This window comes from Argiope bruennichi, chromosome 5 (genome assembly GCF_947563725.1).
Source record: "Argiope bruennichi chromosome 5, qqArgBrue1.1, whole genome shotgun sequence".
In the NCBI taxonomy this organism is placed as follows: domain Eukaryota; kingdom Metazoa; phylum Arthropoda; class Arachnida; order Araneae; family Araneidae; genus Argiope; species Argiope bruennichi.
In genome coordinates this window covers 128,220,453-128,238,450 of record NC_079155.1, presented here as the reverse complement: position 1 = coordinate 128,238,450, position 17,998 = coordinate 128,220,453, and the positions used below count along the sequence as shown (strand labels likewise).

General features: G+C 27.9%; 1 protein-coding gene across 1 annotated transcript in view; it reads right to left on the bottom strand.

Moving 5' to 3' along the window:
• Nucleotides 1-17,998, bottom strand: part of LOC129969572 (nuclear pore complex protein Nup133-like) — an 83,534-nt gene that overhangs the window by 24,910 nt on the left and 40,626 nt on the right. The window contains exons 16-23 of the mRNA XM_056084203.1: nucleotides 16,654-16,734; nucleotides 12,456-12,603; nucleotides 8,113-8,216; nucleotides 7,537-7,643; nucleotides 4,329-4,428; nucleotides 4,103-4,222; nucleotides 3,883-4,017; nucleotides 938-1,136 (exon numbers count right to left, since the gene is read on the bottom strand). Coding sequence (XP_055940178.1) covers nucleotides 938-1,136; nucleotides 3,883-4,017; nucleotides 4,103-4,222; nucleotides 4,329-4,428; nucleotides 7,537-7,643; nucleotides 8,113-8,216; nucleotides 12,456-12,603; nucleotides 16,654-16,734 — 994 coding nt within the window. The remainder of the gene's footprint in view (nucleotides 1-937; nucleotides 1,137-3,882; nucleotides 4,018-4,102; nucleotides 4,223-4,328; nucleotides 4,429-7,536; nucleotides 7,644-8,112; nucleotides 8,217-12,455; nucleotides 12,604-16,653; nucleotides 16,735-17,998) is intronic.

The following is a 17,998-nucleotide window of genomic DNA, read 5'->3' as shown; positions in this document are numbered from 1 at the left end:
TAATTATACTAGGAATACATTTTTAAAAAGCCGAAATTGGTAATATATATATATTCCAATTTGAATGAAATTTTTATAATTTCATCTAAGGATGTGTTAAACAGAAGAAAATACATAGTAAAACTTTTAGTTTGCTACCAGCATTACTTTCTGAAAAATTCGCTTTCATCGGGAAAAAAAAAGTTGTTGAAAAAGTGACTGTAATTACTTTTCTATCTGCCTAAATTCACAAAACAGGTTAAAAAAAATCTCATTAAAACATTCCCTTAATATTTCCTGCAATATATCTAATACTTGTCAAAAAAATGTGGATAAAAAAATTAAGAAAAAGAAATTACATTCATTTGCAACTGATTTAAAAAAAAAACCTTAAGTATTATTGTTCCTGAATGTAATGGTCAATCAGACTTTATAACTGTGACAAAATGTTAATTTTAATTTTCATTACTTCCCCCCTCCCCAAAATCAACTATTTAATACCATCTGAAATTAGAGTAACATTTGAAGATTAGGATTTTTTGTTTTGTTTGTTGGTTGGTTAGTCGGTGAATTAAAAAAAAAAAAAAAGGTTGGAAATTTCGCTTTATTTTTCAATGCCTTACTGAAAAAAAAAATTCAGTACCTTCTTTGAATAAGAAAGGAGTTTTCCAGTTTTCAACACTGAATGACTAGTGTTGTCTCAAACAAACATTAATATAAATAAATTAAACCAGAAGAGTTAAATTTTATATCAATATATATCAATTATTTGCTTTGTATTAGAAATATATTTTCTTATTTCATCAAAGGAATTGAAAGATATAAAAACTGACCTGGAATAAGTGATAATTTTGATGCCTTTTTATAGTTACAGTTAATTAAATTCATTACTTTAAATAGTATGAGTAACTCAGCTGGTCACTAAAAGTGGCTAGTTACCAGATAAAAATAAACTTACACAGAGGCTTTATAAACCAATGTCTCTCTTGTTCATATTCTTTTCTAAGAGTAACTTGCCGTTCATTCTTGACTGAATGCAGTTGTATCTGATAGCTATTTAGAAAAAAGTCCAAAATCTCTACATACTGCTGGAAAAGGACTCCTTGGATTTGGATATTATCAGTCAAATTCATTGCATAATTCACATTTACATTCAACTGAAAGGGGAAAAAAAGGGAGCAAATAAGATTTTAAATTAAGGAATTGCTGCATAATAGCAACTGCTCCTTCCAAGTTCAATAAATAAAAACATATGATTTTAAAATAATTTTTTGTATAAAATTTTCACATATTTCAAAATATTTATCATAAAATGGAACTTTACTAATTATAATAATGTCTTTTATTCAAATATTTTTCCCATACTTTCCTCTAATTTTCTATGAATGCATTGTTAAAATATTATCCATAATTCACATACTTTGGTGAATAAAAATCAAAAACTTAAATTAAAATTTAAAAAGTCATTTTAATTGCTGATTTGCTTTTGCTAGTTAAATAAGCCCATACTTTGTATTTTAGTGATTACATGTGAAAATTCTTTTAAGAACAGACATTTATTCAATGATTTTATTACTGTACAATGTATTCAATTCAAATATACAAATTTGTTTTATGATATGTTTAAAATTACCCTACTTAGACCTCTACCTAGAATTCAGCTTGGCAAACAGATGTCAAACAGAAATTTGATGCATACATTATATGAACCATGGGGTTCATAAAAATAACTCAGATTTCATACAACAGAGAGCAGTTTTCAATAATAAGACAGAATCTTATGCAAATTTAGAGTAGTCAGCATTTTAAAATAATTTTTTACTATGTCTTTAGAGAAGAAAAAGTGAGTTAATAATGAAATGATTTATCAAAGTGATAACTTCTCAACTATACTTGAGAACATCGATGCTTGAAAGGCTTATGTAAATGATCTGTGTTGGAAAAGATGATTACTAAATTTGAAGACACTGGTGAATTCAAGGAAAAAGACAAAAATAGCTTAAGTAAAAGCAAAGAAAGCATTTTTTTTTTCCTTCTTTTATTATAATTTTAACAGCTGCAGAATAATGTGATTCAGCAATTCAAAGAAGGAATATCATTTTGAATTTCATTGTAATAAAAATCTTTTTTATAAATTATGTCCAAAATTAATTTCTCAGAAATTACTTTTAAAAAATTACATTTAGCCAAACAAAATTTTTATTATTCAAAATCTATTCTTTTTTAACCTTTAAAACGATAAAATAATTTTTATGCGATAATATGCTTTGATGATATGATGAAAACACATTAAAAGTCTTTTTTTAAATTATACTTCAAATTAAAATTTTGAGAAATCTGTTCTTAGTATACATCTAATGTTTAAAAAAAAAAAAAAAAAAAAAATTCCTGTTCCTAATTTCAATGGCTTTATGTTAAGCATTGCTTAGGACATGACTTTATATATAAAGAGAGATTCCATTGAGGAAAAAATTTCTATAAGAGTTATAAAAAAAATCGTTATAAAATGATAGAACATACATCCTGAAAAAAAATTGTAAGAAACTTTTTTTAATTTCTTTAAAAATAATTCAGTACCTGATCCAGTAGTTTCTTTTTTTTCATAATCAAAACAAATTTGGAAAGATTACTTCAACAAATAAAAATGTTCAAATGAATAAGGACATTCAAAAAATACCACAAAAGATATCACAATCACTGAAAATTTAAGGTTTCAAATCAAAATTTCATCATACTAGATTTTATGTGGTTGACTAATGTAATTAAATACTGCAATTAATTACAATTCAATATAGCACAGTCGAATACTTGTAGTAGGTCGTTCAAGTGATTGCTCACAAAATAACATATTAATGAGAATGATGATCGAATTTGTTAAGAGTTTTTAAAGCAGCTTTTCCCATGTTCGATATATCATTTAGGCGCTTCAAATTCATTCTGCGTTTTCATATTTTCCGTTGATCGAATCATATCGCATATTCTTTAACAACATATAAAAGTTTAAATATATACTTAACAGAAATAACTTAAATAAATTCTTCAACATCTAAAAATTGAAATTGGAATGTTTTTCGATTCACAATAAGTATGACATAGTACGCATTTCGTACCGCCCTTCCATATAACTATTCCAGTACTTTAATATATGGCAATGCATATTATTGAAGAAAAAAGGAGGGGGAAAATTATTAAGCTTTATCTTAATATGTGCTAGAACCCCTGGAATATTTCTTCAAATTCTTTCCTTTGTTGGTTTCGTTTATTGACACATCCGGTAAACAAGCCTTTACGACCATGATTTCGAATTATCATATTCAACTTGTGGGGAAACAAAACGCTTTCTTCACTTCATGAGAAAATTAAGCACATTGTAAAAACCTTTTCTGAAAATTAAGCACTTTTAAGGTGCTTAAAATTGGTTTTAAAATTTTCTATATATCAAAAAATATTGTATATAATTTTTTTTATTATTATTATTATTGTAAATGAAATATATAGTAATACTGGATCATTATGGTCAAACTAAACAAAATCTTAGTTTTTTTTTTTTTTGTAATGATTATAAACTTGCATTAAAAAAATATCTCAGTAGAAATTTTTTAAAAATATATTTCTCATTAAAATAATCCACTCATTAATATTTTAATGCAAAATAAATTAATTTTTAAAAGCAATTTTTTAATAAAAAAAATTAAAAATTTTTTTTGAATTATTATTCTTTTTGGCATGACTTATAACACAATAAGATAATTCCGTTACACACAAAACTTATTTGTTTAATTAAAAAATTTCATATTCTATTACAAATAATAAATATTTAAATGTTTAATATTAATTAAATTTTAATGGTTATTATTCCTTTTTTTTGATAAGACAAAAATATGATCAATAATATCATATTACTTGATCCCTAATATACGGACGGATTCCTGAGTGTCCATCCCGTGCTGTCCAAGGAAAGTAATTTCCAGGGATTTCTTTTAAATTGTAGGATTCCACCCTAGTTTGTCGATATTCATTGATGGCTTCTAAAAGTCCCTAGTGAAGAAAAAAGTAATTTATAAGTAAATGAAATAAGTAAAAAAATATACAACATATGTTTATAAAATAGCCATGAATTTACCACAAATATTTTATTCATTGCCATTGTACAGCTGAGGGTCTTCTCCAAGCTTTCATCAGCATCTAATTGCTCTTTTTCCCATTCAATCAAGGATGGAAAAATAGTATGAAAAGTAGAAACCTATAAAAATGTAAACACATGAAAAAAACAAAGTGTGTGTGTGGGGGGGGGGGAAGAATCGGTTAATTAAATTATCACATTTAATATATTCAAACCACATATTTACCTCTCGAAAGAAGACATCTTGAGGAGTTAAATGATTTTTTACTTCAATACCACGGCTGTCTAAAGTGTTACGAACTGCAGCTTCAATAATATCACCATGTCTGGAGTAGAAAAATAGGATTATGCAAATAAGATTAATCAGAATTCAACAGTAAATTATACAGTGAAACCTCTTCGAATGACTAGCCCTCTTAATGGTCAGTTTTTTCAGGTCGTGAATTTTTCAGCCCATAAGAAAATGTTATAATTTCCTGTTTCCCACTATGAGCCGAAAAATTCAAGCAGCAGGTTAAGAAAGGTAGTTCCTACTTCTTGCTTTCTATCGGCTATTAGTGAATTTCGATAATTTTGGGGAAAAAGACGTCATTTAAGTTTCTTTCAGTAGTTAGTCATTGACTTGAGTTGCTACACTGTCAAAGTGTGTGAAGTTTTTTAAATCTCGAGCAACGCATTCAAGTCCTGCATCAATATGGAAACAGAAAATTGATGAGAAAGTTAGCTGAATTATTTACTGCAAAAGAACACGAATCAATAAAATCATTAAAAGAAAGTATCTGATTTTGAAAAGAAAACGAAGACTTCATACTTTATGGTATCAAATGGATGATAAATGAAAAGTATGTTGACATAAATGAGGCTGTTTTAGAATGGTTTAAATCAGTTCATGCAAAGAAAATTCCTATCGGTGGACCTATGATTCGACACAAGGCAAAAGAACTTGCAGATGACCGGGGAATTGAAATGCAGAATAACATTACTTTTCGAGCACTGTGTGGTGAAGTGGCCAATATCGAACTCAGGTCATGTGAAGATTGGCAAGAATGCCTTCCACTGCTTTAGAACAACAATGACATGTTCAGTACGGATGAAACAGCAATCTTTTTTTCAAGCTTTGCCCAAAAAAAGTATGGCACAAAATTCCAAAGAAGCAAGAGGTTGAAAAGTTCCCAAGGAGCGGCTTACCTTAGTTTTTGTGTAAGTGCAGCTGCAGTTAAAAACGCCCCTGCTCATTTGGAGATGTCAAAGATCCAGGTGTTTTAAAGGAAAAGATTTAAACCGTCTTGGTGTGTCATGACACACGGACCCCCCCCCCCCCCTGCATGGATGACATTACTCATTTTTGAAGAATGGTTAATAAACTTTGACAAAAAAAAAAAAAAAAAAAAAAGAGGAAACAAAACATTAAAGTTCTCCTTGTGTTGCAAAATGCAATGTGTCATCTACATGGAGCTAAGCTGAAAAATGTTAAATTGTTATTTCTACCTCCATATGCAACATCAAAACTTCAGCTCTTCGATCATGGTGTTATAAAATGTTTCAAGATGGAATACAGACAATGTGCTCTGCAGCATGTAATTGCGTATATGAATGGATGTGAAAGTGCTAATAAACTTTCAAAGAAAATTTCTGTTGGCGATGCTTTTGACTGGATTAAAATTTCTTGGAAAAAGTAAGTCAAGAAGTGATCATAAATGTTTTGTTAACAGTGGAATCAATAGCAGAGGAATCAGTAAACAATTAGATTTATTTGACGAATTGGCAGTGGTAGATCAATTAACAGATCTCTTGAAACTTGCTGGAATATATTATGACCCCGAATCTTCCCAGCACGCAGCAGTGGTAAAGTGCTTCGATGCAAGTTTCGTTTAGGAGAAACACCTTTTGGTTGAAGAGTCTACATCGAAGGTAAGAGGTTTTTACTTATCTTTAATCAAATCTAAAATTAATTTAAATTTACTGAACAGTGTGCTGCAAGTTTAAAACTTTTTACAAATGAATTAATTGTGCCTTTCAGGCATTGATCTTTTCTTTGGCATGGCATTTTTTGATATGTTCGGTAATCACAATCCAGCTAAAACTAAACTTTCACGTCAAACGACATTGAGGAAAATAGATGAAATGAAGTCATTGGAAATTCCGGTGCAATGACAAAAGAAGTGGTTAGAAATTATTTTTAAAACTGAAATACAGAATTGAAAAAAAAAAAAAAAAAAAAAAAAAAAAGGTTGTTTCTGAGGAACATAAAACAATAAAATAGAATTAAATTACATCATTTTTCAATAAAAAATATATAAAAAAATAGTCCTTTTTTACAAGTTTCGAACTTAATTTTGAATGCATCAGATTTGTTTATATTATGTATTATAGTAATTATTGCGCTACCTCTTCCGAGTTGTCAATTTTTCTCGGAATAGAGCAATAGCCATTCAGAGGTTTCAACCTCTCTATATATTTTGATTTAAATCCCTAATCACTGACCTATGCCCAGATTGCTGAGATGCAATTCTTGATGCTTCCCTTATAAATATGGGAAACTTATAGCAGAATGGAGGATACATTTCATATATCATTTATAACAACATAAATAAGACGAAAAGGAAAGGGAAGAAAAATAATAAATAAATATTTTAATGTAAAATAGTAAAAGTTATTGGACTATAAGTTCTCATTAAAATTTTGTTGAAACAAAAGAACAGATTGTTCACGTTTTTAATCTCAAATCATAACAAAGCTCTTTTAATCATTTATTTACCAATGAAATTAATATATCTAGCTAAATTTATTTAATAAGCTAATGAAATTTTTAAATCATTCTCAATTTCAAAAACATTTTGCAAAATATTTAATTCAAATATACCAGCAAAATTTAAAATATATTGAGATATCAAGACTACTTAACAGTGTGAAATGATAATACACATAAACATTACTTGTAAGTCTTATTTGTCTGTTTCTGAATACAAAACTATTATAGAGAAATGATGACAAATATGTCTATATCTGTATTTCTTTATACTTTCATTAAGATTTTTCTCATGAATATTTCTCTCTTCTCATTAAAATTTGAATAACTTGAAGGACTACATGGTCAGAAAATGTCTATAAAAGGTTAATATACACATTTGTGCTTCTTTACTTACAGATTATATAAAAAATTATCCAATTTCAAAATTAAGTATAATAAAATATGAATACCAGAGGATTTAAAGTGCAAAATATTTAATTGAAACTTTCTATCAGGTGGTATCTCATTTTTCTCTGAATTAAATTTAAAAACTAACTATTATTTAAAAATTATATTTAAAAAATAATCAAAGAATGTATTGCTAATAAGAATTCAAAACTGCACAAAATCAGAAAATAACATATCAGATTCCATCTTTACACATATGAAAAATACATTTTAAATAAAATTGTGTAAAACATACTCAGTCAGAAACAAGCGAATGGTCTTGGCAGCAACTAACTTTTCAGCATGTTCACACAGCAAGACATTTGTATGGATTCTGAAGTCATTCAATTTTACTGAAGTCAACTAAAATTTAAAATGCATTTACATATAAGAATGATAAGTGACATGATACATATACTACATAACACATATAATTTTTTTAATTTGAAATTGATTTATTTAAATATCTAATTTACAAATGGAGTTTATGTTTCCAAGAAAAGAATTTTAGAAGTCATGGATTAATAAAACATCCTAATGAAATCATTTACATCCAACAAAAGGATAAACTTTGGTCAGAAAAATATTGCATTCAAAATCAAATATGACAAATGGAATTCATTACAAAAGTCATGCAATTATACACAGTAAAATATCATAAATTTTTCTTTTAAAATTACAAAATTTGATGCTTCTATTCTGTATTATAACATAGAAAGAAAATGAATGTAATGGTCACAAAAAGTTTATTCAATTTTAAAAACAAAGTCTCCAAATGAATGGCAAAATTTTTAATTTATTTAAAATTCTTAGAGCAATGATCAAATCTTACTTTTTCAAATAAATGAAATGTCTTCAGAAAAGCAAGAAGGCATTCATGCACTTTGAGTTTATCATCTAACTGATACGAAATCAACAGTGATGAAGAAAAAGAGCCTGCAAAAATAAATCATATCAAGTATTGCATGTACTCAGAGAATAGATTTTATATAGACAGTTTTTAAAAACACATTTTCATAAGTGTACAAAAAAAAAATCAATAATTGGCATATTTGAATTTAATTCATTATTACAGATATCATAAAATTTTAAAATGATTCTTTTCTCTTCTGAACATAAGGTAGCACAACTAATTCAGAGCAAAAATTTAATTAATTTATCAATAATTATCATCCAGAACTCTAGCAGAAACATTAATTTATCATCCAGAACTCTTAGCATACTTGGATGTGAATAAAAAAAAAAAAAAAAAAAATTATATACGTACAAACATGAAACAGATCAAGTTAGCTCTCCTAGTAGCAGAGAAACCCATGTATACTTCCCCCCATTTCATATTGAGTAGGTAAAGACTCTCTCAGAAAAGTTGTTTATATGCATCAAATTTCCTAATTAATAGCTATTCTTCCTCACTCTCCAAAGCCATTCACTTACTTAATAAGAGTGGGCTTTTATGTACATCCACCATTAAAAATATATGCACATGTTTTCTTTAGAAATGAAAAAAATACCAACCTCCTCTCAACTCTATCTTCTATTTTGATCCACATTCGGTTTGAAGTTGAACAGACAAAAATTCTATAATTGATATAAATAGTAAAAATACTACTGTTTCAATTGATTGCTTAAAGACAGCTAATGAATTTTGATACTTCAAAAGACAATTCAAATTTAAAATCATTTCTCAATAACTCATAGATTGAAGAGAAAACTTCTGCTACAAATACCAGAATCATACATTATGAGGGACACATTCATTTTCCTACAAAATTAACCTTGTAATCTATATCTATACTTATAATAAAGATGAATGTGTATGTGTATTGGCATTTTACAGGCCAGATCATTTTACCTACAGCTACAAAATTTGGCATATGTATACCTTGGAGGTCAGAAATCTGTACCTCAGAGTGATTTTTTTTTTTAAAAAATTTTGATTAGAAAATTAATTAATTAAAAATTAAGCAAAACTTCAACACCTTTTCATGATAACTTCTGAATGTATCGCACAAATATGATTTTTGCATCAAGTTGCAGCGAGGGAAAACTAATGGAACATGCACATTTAATTCACAACAATTAAACTAATATGAAAAAATTATAAAAATTTATTCTTTTAATATTCTTATGTGGTGTCTTATGAAACAATTGAAAAAATTCCATCAATACCCACTGCAATGTGCTGCATTTTCAAACTACAAGGAATTTCCAATCCCTTCTAATCTTCTCTTAATCAAAATATCAACACTAAAGTGACATCTCCCAGTGCCTTATTGTGCAGAACTAACAGAGAGGGGAAAACAACCCTTCTGCCCAAACAATGGTAATTTCTCATGCATGCGTGCCCATTCACATTTATCTCTATATTTTTATTATTTTGAATAGATGATATTAGGTTATGTTACTTGGTATATCATCCTTTATAGTAATAAAAAAAATCCACACTTGTCATGGAATTTCCACTAAAAAAAATCATGTTTTAGCATTTGTCAGCAAAATTTGAGGTACTTAGAAAAAAGCCAAATCATGATATACTAAATGAGTTATCAGCGGTATAAGTATCACATGTAAGAAAATAAAAACATAGTCAAGATTAAAGGTTTTAAAAAGTGCCAATCAGCACATAAATACATGCATATTTTCAAAATTATGTATTTACCCCCCCTCCCTAAAAAAACCCCCTTGTTATACAAAATATAATTCATAAAAATATTTATTTGCAGCTTTATTTTTTTAAATCTGATAAATTCTCAAAAAATTATTAACTATGCCAAATGATTTTTAAAGAAAAACACAAGATTTATCTAAGCATTATGATAGGCAACTTTAGATTGATGAGGTTTGATGGAAATGTGATTTTTAGCAGAAAGACTACTATTCCTCAATGCAAAATGGTGTACTCAGTCTTTCTTTTTATCTAAATTAATTATAATAATAAATTTTTTTCCTTTCTTCTTCATTGTAAATTGAATGTCAAAATAAGCAACTTTATTGTTCCTGAATTATTTTGACTAGCAACATGAAAGTTAATCCGAACCTCAAGCACAATTCGATCTAAAAAGAATGAAACAAATTATAATGTCATGGTAATATAAATTATGTAAGAAATCGCAATGAAAGAGTTAATATTTTAAAACAAGATGAAATGTACAACATAAAACATAAGACAAGTAAAGAACAGGTGGTTTTAAAATCAGTCAGCAGAAGCAGAATCCATTATAAACCAGGTAAATTTCAGAAGTGAAGACACATATGGCCTGACGAACCTACACAAGAAAATTCTGGTCCCACGAAAATTTAAATGTACATATCTCGCTGTCAGTTGTGGCCTCTGATTTCAATTAATGACTGTCGTTTGTTACCAAAGATGTTCCCTTCTACTTATGAAAAAGATCGCTTATTATCAACTATGATACTAATTATCAAAATCTTTTTTTTTATTATTATTAAATTCCAGTTTTAGAATAAATTTCCCCGATCCTTCTCGATTTTTTAGAATTCTCTAACCATTCTTGGATTACCCTGTTTCCTAATCAGTGGACATTCTATTCCAATTCATCAATGATTGTTCTGGAGTTTCACACCAAACATATTTTTTTATTAAACTATTTCTGAACAAGAGTTTTGCCAACTAATCTATGAATGACTTTTGGAGATCTGAATGTTAAACATTTTAAAGCTTGAAGGACAGAATAGCTGTCCTTCAACGAAAGTAAAAATTTACTGCAATTAAAAATTCGACAAAAAGCTTGACAAATTGCCATGATTTGCAACTTTAAAAAAAAAAAATGGAATTGATGGAATAAACTCTATAAACTCAAGACTGCTAGCTAGAAATACTCACAATAGAGGTGAATGATTTGGATACTCCTGTAATAATTATATAGTAGTCTTGAATTCTTTGCATGTAATTTCTTCAAAGAGGTTATTGATTTGACAAAAGCTGTTTCTAGAACTGATAGGATTAGAAATAGCAATAGTATGGACTATATGGACTTCCAGACTGTAAAAATTTTTCAATTAAAACTTCATATTTTTTAATAATTTGATGTTAGGCTTGCAATTTTGATGATGAATACCATTGGCAATTGCCTTAGACTTTGAAGCGAATCTATTTTAACTTTTTCCAAAAACATTCCCTGTCCCGTGATTTTCATTAGTAAAATATTTTGGGTTCATTTATTCAGCCCAAGCTGTAGTTTGTATAGAATTGTAGGCTTTGTTTGAGTGTCAGAAAAATGGTTAATAATTGAACATCTGTAACAATAAAAGAGATAACAAATGTTGTTATTTGGTATGTTTACAAGTTCCATCATTTCCAAGCCATAAGTTTAGTATACAATAGATTATAAAGCATTAATTTTTCCTTAGAGCTTGAAATATTATTCCATTTTGGTTTGTCTTGGGAAATTCAATGTCTCTCTATATATATTGTTCCAACATTCAGATCTAATAGATTGTTCCAAAAGGAGAGGAAAGCAAGCATATTCAATATGAGAAATCAAATATAATTCCAGTTTTGATAAATCAGCTATAGATAATTTTTTTGCAACTAATATCGAGTTTTCAATAATTACATCATTTCTGGACATTTTTGATTGCATTCTGTAACTTTTTTGAAATATAATCTAAAGACGCATGAGCACAAAAGATAAATATGCTGCTAGCAAAAATTGTGCATTCCACACAGACACCAGAATTTTGAAATAAATTTGCTGGAAAACATAAAAAGAATTAGTGAGATTACAATATCTTGAAACAATCTTTTCTGAACACTTTTTGGCCATAGAGATAGATAGATAAAGAGAGAGAATGTCTCCAATGAGCTTGAACAGTTATTTTATAGAGAGCATTCCATGATGTTTGCATAATATTTCTGTTAATACCAAGCAGGAGATACTTCAATATAAGGCCATTAATGTATACAGAATCATATTTAACCTGATACAGATATAGTATATGCAAGGTAGGCAACTTTTATTACATTAAAAAGGATATTCATAATATCTATCAAATTTTCATTGAATAGTAATGGCCATACTAAGGCCATAATTAAATAGTTATTTAATTGTCACAAAACACTTTTATGCAATGACATTTGAGAACTAATCCGCTCAATAATTTGTATCTCAATTTCCATACTTAAGATTTCCAATATTATTTATATAGGTTTACCTGTTGGAAGAGATTCACACCATCTGGGATCAGATGCAGGATAATCATCAATTATTTGAAGACTAAGATTGATGACAGCATCATCCAGAGTTTCAACATCTTGAGATTTGGCATCTAATATCTCATTTACTAATTTTTCACATTTTTCCTGCAAATTAGAAACTAGGTTAATTAAATGTATTGAAGATAAAAATGAAAATGCATGTTCTGCAAATATTTTAATAAAGATGAGACAAATTTGGTTGGAATCTAGCTTATGGTGTTGTTTCATCAAAATAAAAAATCAAGATGGTTCACAATAACTATTTTACAATCTATACTACTGATAAAGATGAATATATATATAATTGTTGGCACTATACAGGCCAGACTGTTTGATCTACAACCACAAAATTTAGAAAAGAATACCTTAGAATTGTGCACCTAAAAGTGATTAAAAAAAATTTTTTTTTGAAATCTGAACTAGAATTTTAATTAATACAAAATAAAGCTGAATTTCGATATTTCCCCCTGATAATTTACAAAAATATTACAATATAAAAATTAATTTTACATTGTTTTAATATACAACAAATTGTCTTTTTAATGATATTAATTTAAGAAACATGGAAATTTTTGCTGAATTTTGACATCATTTTTTCTTTTGCCTAATTTCTAACAATAAATTACACTATTGCTCTGAAATTCAAACCATTTTCACTTTTTATTAAATATATTTATCATGGGATTTCTGTCCACTGATGAAAGTCAAGGAAGAGAATTTCGATTTAATATCTGTATCTGGATAGCTTACAAGAGAGGAAAAAAAGGTGAAGCTACAATATTGCAGAATTTAGCAGATAGATGAACCAGATATTAAGTTTTTAATAGCTCTTTTAATAGCTCTTTCTAGAGGTTATAGAACTGTCTCCATTAGAAAGGTTTTATGTACACAGTAAATAGAATAAAAGTAAGATAAACAAATAAATTTAAAAAACAACAACAACATGATTTTAGTATCAAACAATTTGGTTGAAACATGTTATATCTAAACAACTTATCCAAAGACAAATATAACCAATTTTCATGGTAGACCAGCTGGTCGCCTGAGATGCTAGAAGATAGAAAAGATTTGTTGAATATTTGTGTAGTTATAAGATGTATAAAAAAACGAAGTTTTAATACCACAGAATTTTCAAGAAAGATGAATCACACATTTACATTTTTAATAATGCCATAATATCACAGGACTGGTCACCATTAAAAAGGTTCATGGGTGCAATGAGTGGAGTGTATGTAAGATAAAGTAACACATCTTTAATATTCGCAATTTTGCAATATGATGGATAAAAGGTTATATCTAAATGATTCATCTAAATTTAAAGCTAATCAATATCTAGCGACCAGCCAGCCATGAGGATGAATAATATTGTATACATGATCAGCTATCCTTATTGGCAACTTGGCAAAAAAAGAGCACCATAAATGAGATTTAACAATAATAACAAACAATTTTTAAGGACAATTTCGTTAGTGCAAAATTTCAGAAAAGCAATCAGATTTTTAGTAATGACAGCTTTAATATATTTGTGTCCACTCTAATCAAGGTCTGGTGACAAATTTCTAAACTGTCAGAGATAACTATATATTTGTAGTTTAATGATGTAAAGAACCATATTTCATGTTGTTTGAGTCAATAAATGTAATGGGGAAAAAAGAATCAAAATTTTTATGCAATTCCCAGCTTTATTGTTCAAATTTATTAAAGTTTTTTTTCTAGCATAGAAATATTTAAAACTGATTGAGTAATGAAACATAGAAAATCCTTATTTTTGAACAATTTCAACATGAGAATTCAATGTTTTCAAGCATGTTTTTAAGGAGTTTTTTCCAATTGCATGACATAAAGAGATATTACTATTCCAAATTATAATCTTTAATCATTTGCTTTGAAAAGACTTAATAAAAAAAAAAAAAAAAAAAAAGAACATATTAATACTTTATATAAATCTATAATTCCAGGACAATACCATTTTTTTTACGGGTACATTATCATAAATTGGTTGTATAAAATAAAAACCACCAAATTGTAATTTTTTTTTTCATATGAAAATAGTGTTGGTAAATATACTTAACAATGATCTTCCTAGTCAAACTAGAAGTGGCAAGCATATTTATGACTGAAATAAAACTCTTGCCATTCTAAAGAAGTTTGCTTTATATCTCAAACATAAATCCTTTTTCCCAATTTTTTTTAAATTGCAAAAAAATTCCTACATTTAATATTTTAATTCATTTAAATTTTCAAATTTTTTATTTGAAAAATTAACTGCAAATTGCATGCCTTATTTATAGTAAGAATAATCAAAATGTCTTTAATGATTAAATTAGGGAACAAAGAATCATGAAATATTATATGTGAAAAACGTTTATGTATATATGAAATCTTGCTGAATTTGCTAATTTCCATTCAATTCAGCAATAGCTTGCCAATTTGAATTGTTTAAATGTTTCAATTGCTAATTGTGTTGAAATCCCTAACTTTTCATTGACGGCAATGAGAAGGAAATTCTCATTCATTCCCTTCTCATTGCTCTCGATGAAAAGTCGAGAACAATTTCTTTTGAATTAGATTGTTTGAGAAAAATGAGTTTAATGAATGCAATTTCAACTATAAATTGAATTTAAAGGCAAGATGCGTCAATAATATAATTGTTGGGGCCGGGATAGCCTGATTGGTAGGGCGTTGGATTCACGTCCCTTGGGTTGTGAGTTCGAACTCCACCGGCCGAAGACTCTTCGTGTGTGTGGTGGCTGGTACACGCATAAATCTGTTGTGGTCACAAAGTCCACCATGTCAAGAGTAATACTACTGGGAGTACTGGATCATGGGTGATTGTTTTCTGATTTAGGTCTAAATTACAATCTGTGGATGAGTGAATGAACTGCATGAATGAAGACCTTGTAAAAAGGGTTGTGACATGTGTGTAGCTAAATCGCACTCTTGGTCCTAGATGGCGTTACTGAAAAAACAAGAGATGCACCCTTGGCTTAAAATCACTGACTTCTAAAGTCAGTGGGCTTGTCTATGACAAGTGCCATTAGAAACAACAACACAACATAATATAATTGCAGAATTTAGCTTCAATAAAAGTTCTGTGCACAGGAACTTTGAAATCGTAACCAAATTGCAAATGTAATATTGAAGAATAAAAATAACATTAGTTCTGCAAATGGCAAAATATTTTATACCATATATCTCATTTAAGAGAAAGACAGTAGAACATTAATAAGGCATCTTAGGATCATGAACATTGATATAATGTAATGAATTTCAGAATTAGTACAATGTCATATGCAAACACAGTCGAAGTCTCTTCCTTCCTCCTCACCTTAAAAATGTGAAGTATTTTATTGGGGGCTTTTTTGAAAAATGGAAGAGAGGTGAGGGGAAAATGATCACTAACAGCATATTTGGAGATCATAAACCTTCATATCTAATTATAACTTTTAAATTTGGAATTAACTCTGGCATGAATTTTCCCACATGCATTGTGCAATGAAGCATTTTTTTTTTTTTTAAATTTCTCTCAAGAGTGGAATAAGCAGGCAACTATTGATGATTTTCATATGGAATTAAAATTGTGAATTAAATGGGTAACTGATTCATTAGTGTTTCTTATTATTTTAAATTTATATCAAATTATAAGATTATATCAAATCTTTCTAATTTCATTGACTCACACTCTTTTTTTCAGAGCATCTTCATTTTCAATTATTTATTTTGATTTTTATGCTCCATAGTTCACCAAGAGATATTATCAAAGGAATTATAAACTTTTTTTATTTAAGACTTTTTTAGTTTTGATTTTGCAACGTTTATCATGCCATAGGCAATCTGCCCTGAGAACTATTAGTAAATTAATAAGAAATATATTTCAATATCTATACATTCAAGTGAAATACAAAACAATATAAATATTTTAACAGAGAGGAATTAAAATTTTAAATTAAAAAATTACAAAAAGTCCTCAAATGAATAATAGATATTAATTAAACTTTAGATAGACTTTTTAAAAAAACGATTAAAGGTTGAAATGACTTTAAAACTAATTAAAACTAAAAGAAGGATAACGCTTGTAATATCATAAAATTAGACCATAAGTGCATTGTGAATTCACATGAATTGAAAAAAAGATTGGAGAAGAAAATAACTCACCTGCTCTTGTTGTTTCCTGGAACAGTAAGAACACATGGCAAACCTTAATTTGGCAGAGAGACTATCAGGAAGCTCACTGGGCTATAATAATTAAAAATCAATTTAATATTCATGAATGACAGAAAACATGTTTACAAAAACATATTTATTAATATACTAAAAAGTAGACACTAAAAAATTTAATACATGTTAGTCCAATTTGTAATGAATAATTATAAATATTATGGAATCTTGTAAATGATTTTTTTTTTCAAATTGACTAAGTGGTGCCACATTCATATAAACAAAGTTTGCCAAAATTAATTAAGTACTAAAAATGTTAAAATAGTGTTTTTTATTGAGAATTCACAAGTGAAGAATTCACAAATTCAAAACACTAGTACATCAGGAAGTCAGTGTAAAAAGTTAAATTATATAAAATAGTAAAATTAATAAGCACAACTTTTATGTTCAATAACTTTGCAGAATAGTTAATAGTTATAATTGAAGATCTTTAGATGATATTTTTTTTCTTCTAAAACAATTGCTTGTTTGATTTTTTTTCATGTTAAATCGCAATTTGTAAATTTATTTAATTTTGAGGTATTTATCTAACTAAAGGTCTATAAAAAATATTTATTCCAATAAAATGTTGAGAATTTATTTCTGACTAAAACCAAAAATAAAATCATTACAAATATGATATGAAATATAAAAGATTGATAAATACACTTTTAAAACAATCCATAACATGTGGGTTATCCATAAAATAAAGACATTTATACAAAATAATAAAAAATATTTATTGGGGATAAAAAAACAATATATATCTGAAGCTTCCTTTACTTTTCTAGATAATCACCTCCTATATTTAAATTTCTGTTGTATCTGGTCACAAGTTTTAGAATCTATGTGATAATCTTCTGCTGCTAATTCATTAAGCCAGGTATGCACTGCTTTTAGACAGAATTGCTTGGTCAATTCTGACAGTAATCTTTGAATATTCACCCTATTATTTGGACTTTGTTTTTGCAATTTCCATCTTTTCCCTAAGCTGAAAGAATTTCTGAGGAACAAATGTTTTAGAAGTGATATGAAGAGAATGCTGTGATCACCTGGATTAATGAAATAGGCAATAAAAGAGTACAATATGGGAATTCTGTAGCTTGTATCCAGATATGATAAATGTTTAAATGTAGGAGCTGATTATGTCAAAAAATAAAGGAAGTTTCAGGTATATAGCAAAATTGTTCCTTCCAATAAATACTTTTATTTTCTGTAACCAAGCCATCTTTATTTTCTCGATGATGACAATATTACATGCCAGTTGCAAGGGGGTAAAATGAAGCCTTTTTAATTAATTTTA